At 38.6% G+C, this 16,045-nt stretch overlaps 1 protein-coding gene across 1 annotated transcript in view; it reads right to left on the bottom strand.

Moving 5' to 3' along the window:
* Window positions 1–16,045, bottom strand: part of TRHDE (thyrotropin releasing hormone degrading enzyme) — a 1,712,820-nt gene that overhangs the window by 396,488 nt on the left and 1,300,287 nt on the right. The window contains exons 8-9 of the mRNA XM_069764587.1: window positions 2,180–2,245; window positions 1,421–1,608 (exon numbers count right to left, since the gene is read on the bottom strand). Coding sequence (XP_069620688.1) covers window positions 1,421–1,608; window positions 2,180–2,245 — 254 coding nt within the window. The remainder of the gene's footprint in view (window positions 1–1,420; window positions 1,609–2,179; window positions 2,246–16,045) is intronic.

Consider the following 16,045-nt stretch of genomic DNA (forward strand, 5'->3'; position numbering starts at 1 on the left):
AATCAAAATAAAAAAAAATAGTAAATCAAACTCCCATTCATCACCCACCTAAGTTAGGTAAAAATAATAAAATAAAATAATGTATATATTTCCATTTTTCCATTAGGGTTGTGGCTAAAGTTGGGATTAGAGCTAGGGTTAGAGCTGGGTTCAGAGCTGGGGTTAGGGTTGGGGCTAGCTCTAGAGCTCAGGTTAGGATTGGGCTAGGGTAGGGTTAGGGCTAGGGTTAGGGTTGGGGTTAGAGCAAGGTTTAGGGTTGGTCTAGGGTTAAGGTTTGGTCTAGGGTTAGGCTAGGGTTAGGGTTGGGGCTACGGTTGGGGTCAGAGTTGTGTTTGGGTTATTGTTATGTTGGGTTTAGGGTTATGGTGTGGGGTTTAGGATTAGGGTTGGGATTAGAGTTAGGCATATGTTGAGGTTAAGGTTGGGAACAGGGCTATGTTAGAATTGCATTTAGAATTTGGGGGTTTCCACTGTTTAAGTACATCAGTGGGTCTCCAAATGTGACATGGCACCTGCCCTTGATTCCAGCCAATTTTGCGTTCAAAAAGTCAAACGGTGCTCCATCAATTCTGACCCCTGCCATGCACTAAAAAAGTGGCTTTCACCACATACAGACTATCGGCATACTTAGCGGAATTTATACAACAAATTTTACGGTCCATTTTCTCCTGATACTCTTGTGAAAATAAAAAAGTTTAGTTCCAAAGTCAATTTTTTGTGAGAAAAGTAAAATGGTCATTTTTTCCTCCCACATTGCTTTAGTTCTCGTGAAGCATCTGAAGTCGTAATAAACTTCCTGAATGTGGTTTTGATTGTATTGACCCCCCAAACTGACTTCAAATGAGAGGTGGTCACTAAAAAAATGGTTTTGTAAATTTTGTTGGAAAAATGAGAAATCGCTGGTCAAGTTTTAACCCTTATAACGTCCTAACAAAAAGAGTAATGTTTCAAAAATGGTGCTGATGTAATGTAAAGATATGGGAAATATTAATTGCGATTTTGTGCGATATGACTGATTTAAGGGCACAAAAATGAAAAGTTTGAAAATTGCAAAATGTCCAAAATTTTTGCCAAATATCTGTTTTTTCATAAACTCAAGTCTTATCAAAGAAATTTTACCACTAACATGAAGTACAATATGTCCAAAAAAAACAAACTCAGAATCAGTGGGATCCGTTGAAGCGTTCCAGAGCTATAACCTCATAAAGTGACACTGGTCAGAATTGTAAAAATTGGCTTAATCATTAAGTACCAAATTGTCTCCGTCACTAAGGGGTTAAGGTAAAACCAGAATAAATATCATACTATAAATTAGAAATATATAGGGAAAATGCAATGCATGTTGATGTATTTGGCAATGGATGTTATATAAACAATCAGTAATAAAAAAAAATTGTCAGAAATATTAAAGTAACTGTACCTATTATTCCTTTGCTCTAGATCACGGATATTTGCATCTACGTTATATAAGAAGTGTTCCTGAGTAACTGTTATGCCATCATCCACAGTGTCATTTCTTATTATTGTTATGACAGGATATCCCATTTGTAGAGTCCATTGATCCATCACTTCTTGAATATTTACAGATTTACCTTCATTTTTCAGCACCTTAAAGATAAAATAAATTTTCAAGAGCAGCAAAATCTATAAGTATTTAGAAACTTTCATTTGTTTTGCTTTTTTAATTTACAGACTATCCATCAATTTGTTATGTTCACTATCAAAAGACTCTGCAGCAAGATAACCTGATGCAGAAAAAGTAATTTAAAACCTATCTTGACACGTTTAAAGGTTTTGATGTAAGGGTCCTGTTACAGCTGTTTGCATTGTAATATTTTTCTGCGATGTGGTATATAATGATCACCTATAATGATAAAACCGTGTCAGCAAAGTGTAGACCAAATCATCACAATAAATTTTTTGTCATGTGCCTTAAACCATTTCTGAACATGTTTTGTGTTGTGTATGATGCATTAAGCTGCTGAACAAGCCTCTGACAATAGGCAATAGTTTTGCCATAAAGCAGTGCACATAAGTAGGTGGCACAAACTACATTTAAAGGATGTAAAATAAATATATTTGATCAGACCAAGCCACCTTCTTCTACTGTTCCATAGTCAAGTTTGGATACCCATGTGGAAATGTTTGGCCATTTTGGCCCCAAATGTGCTTTATTTACCTTTGAGAGGGTGTTCCACAGATCCTTCCTTGCAGCATTGCCATATTTGTGGGTTGTTAAGTAATCCTACAAATATAAAAATTATTTAAGATCAATTTGTATCCTGTTATTGCCACAGGCAACATGATGACGTTATCAGAATCCTGGGACAGACTACCCAAGCGTCCTGAGTCAGAAAGTAGAATCTAACTGAAGACAACATTCAAAAATCACAGCCGCTTCTAAACTACCTGCAGTGCTACGGGGCACTACCTAATCATGACAAAGCAGCTAAAGCAGAACTGCATAAGAAACATGTGAGCAGTGTAATAGGCCGACATTTTCATTCAAAATAAATATGGATTTTACATTAAGTATTCACACATTGGCTTATTTTTCACAGCTGTGCAAGAAAAATGGAAAAACATGAAAGGCACAGATACGTTTGGGCTGACACGGTTTTCTGATAGAGTTGAGTAAAAAGATTCTGCTGTCCTAGATTCCTAGTATGAAATTTAGTCTGTTTTTTTTCTTGCAGCCACTTCTATGGCCAGCATTCTGGATGCCCTAAGCATTTACTAAGCCCCATAACATCATGATGTGCATCTTTTTACAACATCGTAATGTTGCACGGCCTACAAAACTTTAGAGTTATTGAAGATTGCGGGCTGAAGATGATGGCCACAAAAGAAAAAGTTTTTTGTTTTAATACTTCTGCTTGCTGGAAACTGTATACCTCATTTCAGTGAATATATATAGTCACTCAAAATACATTTTTCTATGAGTGTCTGAATAATAATAATAATAATAACAATAATCATTTACTCAACTACTTTTAACCTCATAACAATTCACTGACAATATTTTATGTTTAGTTATTCCAGAATCATGTTGAAATACCTAAAGAGAATATGCTATAAAAAAATTAAACATTGTTTAATATTTTTTATGCTTAAGAGTTATTACCAACTTTGAAAGTTATTAATTATTCAGTGAATAAGTGATAATAGGTGTAGTCAGAGCACTAGGTCCCTCATGGGAGTGGTAGTTTACATCATATCAGCTTCCTAGTGGAAACTTTATTATTCATCGATTCTCTTTTGGAAATCTGCCATCAACAGCACCCATTTTCTTTATAAATGGTTGCAACAATATGTATGGCAATAGTTTGAGGCATAAACTTTTTGGAAGCCATATATTACATGAAAGAAATTGTACCTGATACTGTTAGATGAAATAAATGGCTGATTGTGTTATTGGTGGCAATTTAGATTCAATTGTTATGAGTGCATGTAATTAATAAACCAAAGAAGGGGCATACATCAAGTAAGCTCTGCCATATAATTTTCATGAAAAAACAAAAAAAAAAGGACAACCGAGCAAGGTAAAAACTATATCAGTTTTCTATTAGTACAATATTAATTTCATCAATCAACATAATGCAATAAGAGACAGTTTTAAAAGAGGGACCAACAACATTAGTGCCACGTCCTATCCAGGAATAAACTACAGACAGAAATAATGGTCAGTTAAAGTGCACCAAGCAGCCCACTACAGACCAGGTACAATACTAAATGGATACTATATTAAGAACATGCTTCATAATATCGATTTGTTTGTAATATAATCAGACTCTAATAAATGGTCTCAATACCATAATATAAAGAAAAACAAGCTAGATTAACTAATCATAAGTGACAGAGAAAATTCTCAAATAAGTAGCAGTAATAACGATCATTTGCAGTAAAGTGTCAGTGCAAACACAAATTATATATTGGTAAATACCTATGTCATATATATATATATATATATATATATATATATATATATATACTAGCTGAAGAGCCCGGCGTTGCCTGGGCATAGTAAATATCTGTGGTTAGTTATAGCACCTCACTTCTCTTATTTTCCCATCACGCCTCTCATTTTCCCAATCACATCTCTCATTTTCTCCCTCACACCTCTCATTTTCTCCCTCACTCCTCTCATTCCCCCTAACACTTGTCATTTCAACCTCACATCTGTCATTTTCTGATCACTCCACTATTTTCCCTCACTCCTCTCATTTTGCACTTACACCTTTTCATTTTCACCTCACACCTCTCATTTTCACCTCAGTATATACATGTTTGTCATCTCCCTTATATATAGTATACACCTGTATGTCATCTCCTGTATATAGTATATACCTGTATGTCATCTCCCCTGTATATAGTATATACCTGCTGTGTGTCATCTCCCCTGTATATAGTATATACCTGAATGTCATCTCCTCCTATATATAGTATATACCTGTATGTCATCTCCTCCTATATATAGTATATACCTGTATGTCATCTCCTTCTATATATAGTATATACCTGTATGTCATCTCCTCCTGTATATAGTATAAACCTGTGTGTCATCTCCCCTGCATATAGTATATATATGTGTGTCATCTCCTGTATATAGTATATACCTGTATGTCATCTTCTATATATAGCATATACCTGTATGTTATCTCCTCCTGTATATAGTATATACCTGTAGGTAATCTGCTCCTGTATATAGTATGTGCCTGTATGTCATCTCCTCCTCTATATAGTATATACCTGTGTGTCATCTCTCCTGTATATAGTATATATCTGTGTGTCATCTCCCCTGTATATAGTATATACCTGTGTGATCTCCTGTATTAGACCTCGTTAACACGTTATTTGCTCAGTATTTTTACCTCAGTATTTGTAAGATAAATTGGCAGCCTGATAAATCCCCAGCCAACAGGAAGCCCTCCCCCTGGCAGTATATATTAGCTCACACATACACATAATAGACAGGTCATGTGACTGACAGCTGCCGTATTTCCTATATGGTACATTTGTTGCTCTTGTAGTTTGTCTGCTTATTAATCAGATTTTTATTTTTGAAGGCTAATACCAGACTTGTGTGTGTTTTAGGGTGAGTTTCGTTTGTCAAGTTGTGTGTGTTGAGTTGTGTGTGGCGACATGCATGTAGCGACTTTTGTGAGCTGAGTTTTGTGTGGCAACATGCGTGTAGCAACTTTTTGTGTGTCGAGTTGCATGTGACAGGTTAGTGTAGCAAGTTGTGTGCAGCAAGTTTTGCGCATGGCGAGTTTTGCGCGTGGTGAGTTTTATATCTGGTGCCTTTTGAGTATGTGCAAGTTTTGTGTGAGGCAACTTTTGCATGTGTTGCAAATTTTGTGCATGTGGCAATTTTTCCGCGTGTGCAAGTTTTGCATGTGGTGAGTTTTCCATGAGGTGAGTTTTGCACTTGTGGCGAGTTTTGCGTGAGCCTAGTTTTTGCATGTGGCGAGTTTTGCGCGTGGCGAGTTTTGAGCGGCGACTTTTGTGTTTCGACTTTTATTTGGCGAGGTTGGTGTATGTGTGGTGAAATGTGTGCTGAGGGTGGTCTATGTGTTCAAGCATGTGGTAGTGTGTGGCGCATTTTGTGTGTGTGTTCATATCCCCGTGTGTGGTGAGTATCCCATGTCGGGGCCCCACCTTAGCAACTGATCGGTATATACTCTTTGGTGCCATCGCTCTCATTCTTTAAGTCCCCCTTGTTCACATCTGGCAGCTGTCAATTTGCCTCCAACACTTTTCCTTTCACTTTTCCCCATTATGTAGATAGGGGCAAAATTGTTTGGTGACTTGGAAAGCGCGGGGTTAAAATTTCACCTCACAACATATTCTATGACGCTCTCAGGGTCCAGATGTGTGACTGTGCAAAATTTTGTTTCTGTACCTGCGACGCCTCAAACACTTTTCCTTTCACTTTTTTCCCCATTATGTAGATAGGGGCAAAATTGTTTGGTGAATTGGAAAGCGCGGGGTTAAAATTTCACCACACAACGTAGCCTATGACGCTCTCGGGGTCCAGACGTGTGACTGTGCAAAATTTTGTTTCTGTAGCTGCGACGCCTCCAACACTTTTCCTTTCACTTTTTTCCCCATTATGTAGATAGGGGCAAAATTGTTTGGTGAATTGGAACGCGCGGGGTTAAAATTTCGCATCACAACATAGCCTATGACGCTCTCGGGGTCCAGACGTGTGACTGTGCAAAATTTTGTGGCTGTAGCTGCGACGGTGCAGATGCCAATCCCGGACATACACACATACACACACACACATACACACACACACATTCAGCTTTATATAGTAGATATATTCTAAAAAAAATATTTTTTGAATAAACAAAATAAATAATTACTGATAAAGTACGTAGTGCTACAGTTCAAGAAGGTGCTAAAGGCGTATATGTATGCTTTAACGATCTCTATGTCTATGTCAATATAGGATACACATACATATATTAATACTGGTACTACAGAGGAACGCCTTACACTAAGGTGCCTGATGCCAAAATAGAAATCATATAATTATACTCAGAGAGCACTATGCCAATATAGAACACATATAAATAGATACCCGGTACTAATATAGTACAAACTGACTGACCTGTAAGGAACGTGGGAAAGTGGGAACCCCAACGCGCGTTTCGCACTATGCTTCTTCGGGGGCTGTGGTCAATCAACAGCACCCATTTTCTTTATTAATTATTGCAACAATATCTATGGCAATCATTTGGGGCATAAACTTAATGGAAGCCATATATTACATGATAGAAATTGTACCTGATACTGCTAGATGAAATACATGGCTGATTGTGTTATTGGTGGCAATTTAGATTCAATTGTTATGAGTGCATGTTATTAAGTCTATGATTAGAAAAAGGCTCCCACTTTTAGAATAAATTTTGCAAATGTTAATTATTAATTATAGCCTCATTCTTTTATTTAGTCACATATGGGTACTAACATTTCTATAACTTACATCATCTATATTGTTTGTTTACTGCATGTTTATGTACTTTGTCTTGTATTCAATATCTACATGTATGGATTTGTACATTCCTTCTGTAAATTAAGGAGGTTCAAGTTATACAACTTAAAAATCCAATTTATATGAAAGCTGCTGATTTCAAATTACTTTTTGATAAACAAAAAATTGGAGATATAATGTAATATAAACTAAAGGTAAAGTCATATGCATGCATATTGTAGCATTTGACAGTAAAGACTATCATGGCATGACGTACGTTAAGAATTAAAGACAAGTAAAATAACACAGGGCATTGATTAGTCCTGCAGCAATTGTAATAACATTGACACTATCGAGTTAGCAGCCGGGGGGTGATTTACAGGAGCTAGCATCTCCAGAGACTAAAAAGCAATTCAGTCTCCATAGCAGTCATCTTATAGCTAGCAAAGGGCAATCTACCTGGCCATCACAGAAAGTTAAGTGTTATAGCTCTCTTAAAGGTGTCGTGTGTGGACTACCAAGTCATTAAATAGAAACCAATTCTTTTTTTCTCACAAATTCCTAAAGCCAATTTATGTCTTTTTTTGCATAAAAAACAAATTAATTATAATTAGGATGACTTGTTCACATAAAACTGCAATCTCTCAAACATCGTATTGCATGTAATATAGCTGAGTCATAGTTTTCTGGACTAAAGGAGAAGTATTGTGCTAAGAGATGACCCACCACCTCTTCTTTTTCACATATCTGCTTTTGGAAAAAAAATTTAGCAGCTGTTGTGGTTAGGTGATATTTTAGTTGCTCTCAGAGTTTTGCAATCTCGTTTTGAAACTGTGTGATTCTGATAGAACTGGATCTCTGCTCTTTGAGATTCACCAGCAAGGACTTTTTTCAAATTCTAAGAGGATGTTCTAATTGCAGCCACTTACTTGATTATTAAGCCTATTATGTTGGCTTTCATCACTTCACACACAATAAGCAGTGAGGCAGACCCTTCATTATTAACAAAAAACATAAGTAATACATTTGAAATCTCTTTACAGTAATTTTTTTAAGCAATATGGGTTAAATCTTTGTAGAGATTTAGTGTATTTCTAAAACTATCAGATATTGCTATCATGACTCTCAAAGGAGAGTGGGGAAAAAGTTTACCCTATGTAATTTTCACTTTTAACTACTTCTAGACTGCTCATCTACTTTATTTGTGTTAGGAGTCGAGTTTCCTCTGCTGCACAGGGGGAATCTCGATCCGTATCTGCTGCGGTCTCCCATTCTTATCCAGCCGCAGTGGAGACTGCTCAGCAAAGACGTCGGTCCCAGCATCTTGCTCATTCTCACTCTGTTCTGAGAGTTACTGCTGTTTCTCCAGTCTCTGCCATTAAAGCCAGTACTGGTCAGCAGCGAGCGGACTTCTCTGGGACTAAGTCCTTGTCTGCACATACTGAGCATGCCCAGGGTAAGATCTCCCGTTGGAGATCGAGGGTCATGTGCTCAGGCTCTGCGGCACATTCCATTGGTCCTCTTGACAGGTCTTGGAAGGGCAAAAGTTCTGTGGCCACTTCCTGTGCTGCAACTATATAAACTGCGCATGACCGCACGGCCATGCGCTAGTATTGTTCTATAATGATATATGTGTGTGTGTAGATGGATGTATGTCGATGGATGAAAGCTCCTAAATATCCCTCCCTAGAGTTGTTGTCTGCTTGCGGATGTTGGTAGCTATCTAGCGCCCGACTAACCATCTGCACGATACACACATTACAGCGTCCTCTTGCTGTGTCCGCCTGTACGGCGCCGTGCGCTTGCCTTGCGCTTTCCATACCCAAGCCTCAGTGGTTGGTGGCGTCCGTCAGTGCGACATTGCTCGCACTCCTGTGCATTATATATTTCCATTTAGTTTCCTTACACACCCAGTTGCGGTGTAGTGCCAGCAAGGGTCTAATCGGACTTCAATCCCAGTTGGGGTTAAGTACGCTGACTACTTGCTCGTGCTTTAGGTGCGGTACCGCGGTCCTGTGACTCAACAGGATTGCTCCCTTCACGCTGGGTGAGGTTGAACCCACGTGTATATACTTTAGTGTACCGCCATATAGTCTGCTATTTACTAGCAGCAGGGTTTCTCCTGCACGGTGGACCTCGGACTGCGAACGCACCTTGTTCTATTCCATCTTATACTTGGTGCGTTCCGCCAGTCCTAACAATTTGTTTTAGCAGTTAACACATTACCCTTCACTAAAGGTACCTTCACACTGACCAACTTCATAACGATATCGCTAGCGATCCGTGACGTTGCAGCGTCCTGGATAGCGATATCGTTGTGTTTGACACGCAGCAGCGATCTGGATCCTGCTGTGACATCGTTGGTCGGAGCAGAAAGTCCAGAACTTTATTTCATCGCTGGATCTCCCGCAGACATCGCTGAATCAGCATGTGTGATGCCGATTCAGCGATGTCTTCATTGGTAACCAGGGTAAACATCGGGTTACTAAGCGCAGGGCCGCGCTTAGTAACCCGATGTTTACCCTGGTTACCAGTGTAAATGTAAAAAAAACAAACACTACATACTTACATTCCGGTGTCTGTCGCGTGCACTGTCAGCGCCGGCCAGCCGTAAAGCAGATTACAGTGGTGACGTCACCGCTGTGCTTTACGGCCAGCCGGCGCTCACAGTCAGTGCAGGAAAGCACAGCCCCGGGGGACAGACACCGGAATGTAAGTATGTAGTGTTTGTTTGTTTTTTAACTTAGCACTGGTAACCAGGGTAAACATCGGGTTACTAAGCGCGGCCCTGCGCTTAGTAACCCGATGTTTACCCTGGTTACCAGGGGACTTCGCATAGTTGGTCGCTGGAGAGCTGTCTGTGTGACAGCTCTCCAGCGACCACACAGCGACGCTGCAGCGATCGGCATCGTTGTCAAGATCGCTGCAGCGTCGCTAAATGTGACGGTACCTTAACACTATAAAATGTCAGTGCAGTGTAACCAGCATGCACAAGATCATGAAGCTGTGGGAGCAGCATGCTGGCTATCAGATGAATGCAGAATTTCCAGAGAGAAAATAAACATTTTTTACTACTATGTTTACCTTCTTGAGCTCTTCAAGAAAAAAAAGAATTGCTGAAGAATGACACATCCCAATAAAAATAAAATCAATACTTTTTGTTAAATCATATAAAATACTTACTGTATATTAGCAAAACACCAATTGCATACACGTTAAAACCAATTAAAATCTGCACAAGACAATGTGCCATAAAGGATAAGAGAGAATAAGTTTAAAAAATAAAGCAATATACTCCCCTGATAGGGAATATATGAAAATATATTGGAAAACCCATGTGACGAAGAAAAAGAAATATACTAAAAAAGTCAAGAAATACTGTGTGTATGAGAAACAACATAGCATCAAATTTCACAAGAAAAATGCCAAAAAAAAGAATAAAAAAGTAAATGGAGGATGTAAATCACATAAATGCCATGTCAGAAATAAATAAAGAGAATTCAATAAATAAAAAAATCCCTGTGAAGGACAGAGAAGGCTCCATGCGTATCGCCAAGATTTGGCTTCCTATCCTCTCTGTATGCACAATTTTGCACCAGCCCTTGTGTGCACAGATTAGGAAGAAGTATTATATATACGGCTCAGCGGAATGCATTACACGATTAGATTAGATTCAAACCTCAGCAAACTGTGTGATACACAGCTCAGCAAACTACATCACATATGGATGGCTTAGATAAATGGCTGAATCACACAAGATGGGCTCTGCTTAGTCAGTGAAAAGTCTCATTCAGATTTCTGTGATGCAGGGATGTCTAAATGAGTCTTTACTCTGACTAAACAGAGCTTATTCTAAGCTGGGCTCTAAACACTGCAGTGACAGCAACTGTGAGAACATGTCAGCAGCCTGAAATTTTACCACTAATATCAAGCTACTAATTATTTCACATCACTCAGAGCAGTCCGCTGGAGACACCTTCTTCAAGCATTCAGAAAAGGTCAATACAGGTTTACACAGTAAAATATCGATATTTGCAGATGATACAAAACTATGTAAAGCAGTTAATACAAGAGAAGATAGTATTCTGCTACAGATGGATCTGGATAAGTTGGAAACTTGGGCTGAAAGGTGGCAGATGAGGTTTAACAATGATAAATGTAAGGTTATACACATGGGAAGAGGGAATCAATATCACCATTACACACTGAACGGGAAACCACTGGGTAAATCTGACAGGGAGAAGGACTTGGGGATCCTAGTTAATGATAAACTTACCTGGAGCAGCCAGTGCCAGGCAGCAGCTGCCAAGGCAAACAGGATCATGGGGTGCATTAAAAGAGGTCTGGATACACATGATGAGAGCATTATACTGCCTCTGTACAAATCCCTAGTTAGACCGCACATGGAGTACTGTGTCCAGTTTTGGGCACCGGTGCTCAGGAAGGATATAATGGAACTAGAGAGAGTACAAAGGAGGGCAACAAAATTAATAAAGGGGATGGGAGAACTACAATACCCAGATAGATTAGCGAAATTAGGATTATTTAGTCTAGAAAAAAGACGACTGAGGGGCGATCTAATAACCATGTATAAGTATATAAGGGGACAATACAAATATCTCGCTGAGGATCTGTTTATACCAAGGAAGGTGACGGGCACAAGGGGGCATTCTTTGCGTCTGGAGGAGAGAAGGTTTTTCCACCAACATAGAAGAGGATTCTTTACTGTTAGGGCAGTGAGAATCTGGAATTGCTTGCCTGAGGAGGTGGTGATGGCGAACTCAGTCGAGGGGTTCAAGAGAGGCCTGGATGTCTTCCTGGAGCAGAACAATATTGTATCATACAATTATTAGGTTCTGTAGAAGGACGTAGATCTGGGTATTTATTATGATGGAATATAGGCTGAACTGGATGGACAAATGTCTTTTTTCGGCCTTACTAACTATGTTACTATGTTACTATGTTACTATGTTACTATGTAATAGCCTGGGATAAGTAATATAAAGTCTGGCTGCCTGACCTGTGCTCACTGCTTGCCATTTTGATTCTCTGCTTACTCCTGCTCCTCGGCATTTCCTGGTGCTACTCACCACTGAACACTGTGAGTTTTAAAATGGGGAATATGTAGCTGAGAGCAATGGCGCTTGGCCCCACACTTGTCAACTGGACAGCCCAGGTTCACAGCTAAGACAACTACAATATATGAGATGCAGTCAGGCACCAACCTCAGCCTTCTATGGCCTGGGAGTGCCCTATTTGTGGTGTGTAAGTGTGGTGGTCAGACAATTATACGCCAGGAAATACAAATGGCAGCCCCCAGAGGATTCTATGGATGCTTAAACATGCATTTTGTATTGTTTTAAAATAAATCAAGATATAATTAATACTACATTTCCTTTAAATTATAAAAAAAATAATAACAAAAGCAATAATAATAACACTAATATAATATTATTAATGTTCATTACGATGTAGCATGTGAACATAATAAAACTGTTTTTCCAGTTTAACATCTGCAACCTTTCCCAGTGGAGTGATCGCAAATGTTTCCCATTGCCAATTATCTATTGTTCTTGTTGAAGCCATTCTATTCAGGTAATGGGTAGTAAAAGTGAATGAAGAGTCTAGGGGTGCTGACGCTTACAACCTGGACATTAGGTGCAGAATTACATGGTTGTACTAAAACCTTTTATTTGTGACATAAAACAGCAATGTATTCAAGGGCTTTAACAGTCCTTTTGTCAGGCATAACACATGCTCATGTCTTAAAGTGGTAGGTAATGTTGATTCCATAAACATATTGAGATTTTACACTAAAATTAAAGCATCGCCGCTAGAGAAGAGCAAATCAATCTGTGGAGGTTCAACTTTGAATAAAATTTCTTCAAATTTGCAGGTGATTGCACACGAATTAGAATAATCTGTAATCTGTGATTTGATTTGTGAGGATCATTGACAAAATAAAATATCTGGTGCCATTTCAAGCACCATGGTTGGCTTCTTCACGCATGAAGACTATCTGTCTAAGTGTGAAAACGTTCATATAAACTGCCCAATTTACTTGTATTGGTCCGTCTACTGTCAATATGTTTTCCATTTTAAATGTGGATAGTGCACAAACATAAATTACACTTGTCTAAAGCTCTTAACTGTTCTTTTAAAATAATTGCAGGTAAACTTTAGTTCTTAGTTCAATGATAAGCATAATATATTTTAGGATTCATTTATAACATGCTTACTTTACAATTATCATTATTGGTGTAAAGTAGTTTAATTACTCTAGTGACCATTAAATATTTACTTTCAGAATCTCTTTAGATTTTCCAATAATAATAACTATTCAAAGAATGTCATTCATGCTCTAAAACTAAGGGTAAAAATAATCTTTTCTGAGCCACAAAGATGTTGCATATTTAATATTGACACCAACAACAAACAGGTAACACATCTTTTTCACCATGTGAAAACTGAAATTATTCTAAGTAACCGACTGTCAATGATATTCATGTTAAACTACTAAATAATCTGGCATCCAAACGTAGGCAGAGACAAGAGGAATTGCTAGGAAATCTAAAGACTTCATAATTAATAATCATAATATTAATGGTGATTATAACATTACCTTTAGGCACACATTGGGACTCTAGGAAAGATATATATCTTGGTCTCGAAAGCTTGCAATTTGTTACCATCTTTTCAGTTAGCCATTAAAAGGTATCAACCACTGAGGACTCTCAATTCTAAATATTTTTATGTTAGTATATTGAAATCCACTAAAATGAAAAAATAAAAAGAAGTAGAGGAATTGGATTCACAAATTTTCCCCCAAATAACAACAGTCTGAAAAGAGTCAGAATTAGTGGGGGCACAGTATTTATTCTGATCAAAGCTATTGAGTCAGCAGAATATTCATGACTTTTAAGCTCAATGTCAGAAGAAATTTCACAATTTGATCTTATCAAAAGTGAAATCCCATGATAGTATTATGCTTGAATTTGGTGTGCTCTTTAAAATGATCCATTCTTTCACAAATGTTTGTAAAGTCAAACTGTATGGCTAGATGCTTGATATTCACAAAGGGCAATGGGACTGAAAAAACCTGAATTCAATTACTAATATGTCAGTCCCAATATTTTGTCCACATGGTATATGTTGTTAATAAAATCCCATACATATATGTAGGGACACATGTAGACTTAAGTGTATTTTGCACATCTAAATCTCTGTCTCTGTTAAGATTCCTAATATTCCTTATCCCGTGAAAGTGAATTGGGTATTTCATTTCATTCAAAATTTCAATACATAAAGAACTCTCCCAACAATAATTAACCCTTTGTGTACCAAGAGACATACTTGCCCCATAGTTTTAAATTGCCTTCATCGCAATTGAATAAACGTATGGTTTTAAAGGGTTAAAGGCTGTAAGCAAATACTGTAAGCTACAGTATTGGTGGGGAGGGTATGAGTGGCTGTTGGAATAATCAACAACAGTACAGTACTTGGTAATAAGGGACTTCTTAGTTGGCAGTAGTAAAAGTGCACTTTGACTAAAGAAAAAAACATGCTTCTGCAGAAAACATTAACTAATTGAACTGCATTTTTATAAAGGGCTGCACTTTCTATTGCTGTGAATATGCAGCTGTGAAGGATGGAATGAAATCCTTGGAAGCTCTTCAAAGAGAAAGATTGGAAAACAGCGCAACAATCTTAAAAGCATAAAGAATATTTGATCTATAAATCCCATGTCAATGTGCAATGTTTTAGCCCTCACAGAGGCTTTCTTACCCAGCTACATAGTGCCCAAATATCAGATATGTAAAGTCCATACACTTAATTTAGTCACAAAACATCTAGTTACAAATAGTAATTAAAGGGCAATAAAAATTAATCTCTGTGCAAGTTATAGAGAACCTACAGTGTCCAGAAATGCTATATACCTGCAGATACATGGCAGCTACAGGGCTACTGGTAAAAAGGTTTTAAATTCTGTTGACTTAACTTATTTGAATAGTGGCTAAACTGATAAAATTATGTTATATTCTCCTTTCAGCAACTCGCTTCCAGTCATTGAGGAGGTTTAAGGAGCCATTACCATTAAACCTTAAGGTACCTTCACACATAACGATATTGTTAACGATATCGTTGCTATTTGTGACGTAGCAACGATATCGTTAATTAAATCGTTATGTGTGACAGCGACCAACGATCAGGCCCCTGCTGGGAGATCGTTGGTCGCTGAATAAAGTCCAGAACTTTATTTCGTCGCTGGACTCCCTGCTGACATCGCTGGATCGGCGTGTGTGACACCGATCCAGCGATGTCTTCACTGGTAACCAGGGTAAACATCGGGTAACTAAGCGCAGGGCCGCGCTTAGTAACCTGATGTTTACCCTGGTTACCATGCTAAAAGTAAAAAAAAACAAACACTAGATACTTACCTACAGCTGTCTGTCCTCTAGCGCTGTGCTCTGCACTCCTCCTGCACTGGCTGTGAGCCAGAAAGCAGAGCGGTGACGTCACCGCTCAGCTTTCCGACTCACAGACAGTACAGGAGGAGAGCAGAGAAGCAGAGCGCAGCGCTGGAGGACAGACGGCCGTAGGTAAGTATGTACTGTTTGTTTTTTTTTACTTTTAGCATGGTAACCAGGGTAAACATCGGGTTACTAAGCGCGGCCCTGCGCTTAGTTACCCGATGTTTACCCTGGTTACCGGCATCGTTGGTCGCTGGAGAGCGGTCTGTGTGACAGCTCTCCAGCGACCAAACAGCGACGCTGCAGCGATCCGGATCGTTGTCGGTATCGCTGCAGCGTCGCTAAATGTGAATGGGCCTTTATGATAGAGTGAGAACAGCTGTAATCACACCCCGACACTTTTATAGATAGTCTACTCTGCAACTAATGTGTGCAGTTTGTGTGTGTTGTGTGTGTGTGTGTAGAATAGGTTGTCAAATTTCCAGGAAATTAATACAATCCCGATCATGATATAGCAAGCGGGGAACGTAACAGCTCCTTGTCTCTCCCCAATGACTGGAAGAGTGAGACTACAGGAGGAAATAAACTTATTTTC

The sequence above is a fragment of the Ranitomeya imitator genome, chromosome 4 (genome assembly GCF_032444005.1).
Source record: "Ranitomeya imitator isolate aRanImi1 chromosome 4, aRanImi1.pri, whole genome shotgun sequence".
Taxonomy (NCBI): Eukaryota; Metazoa; Chordata; class Amphibia; order Anura; family Dendrobatidae; genus Ranitomeya; species Ranitomeya imitator.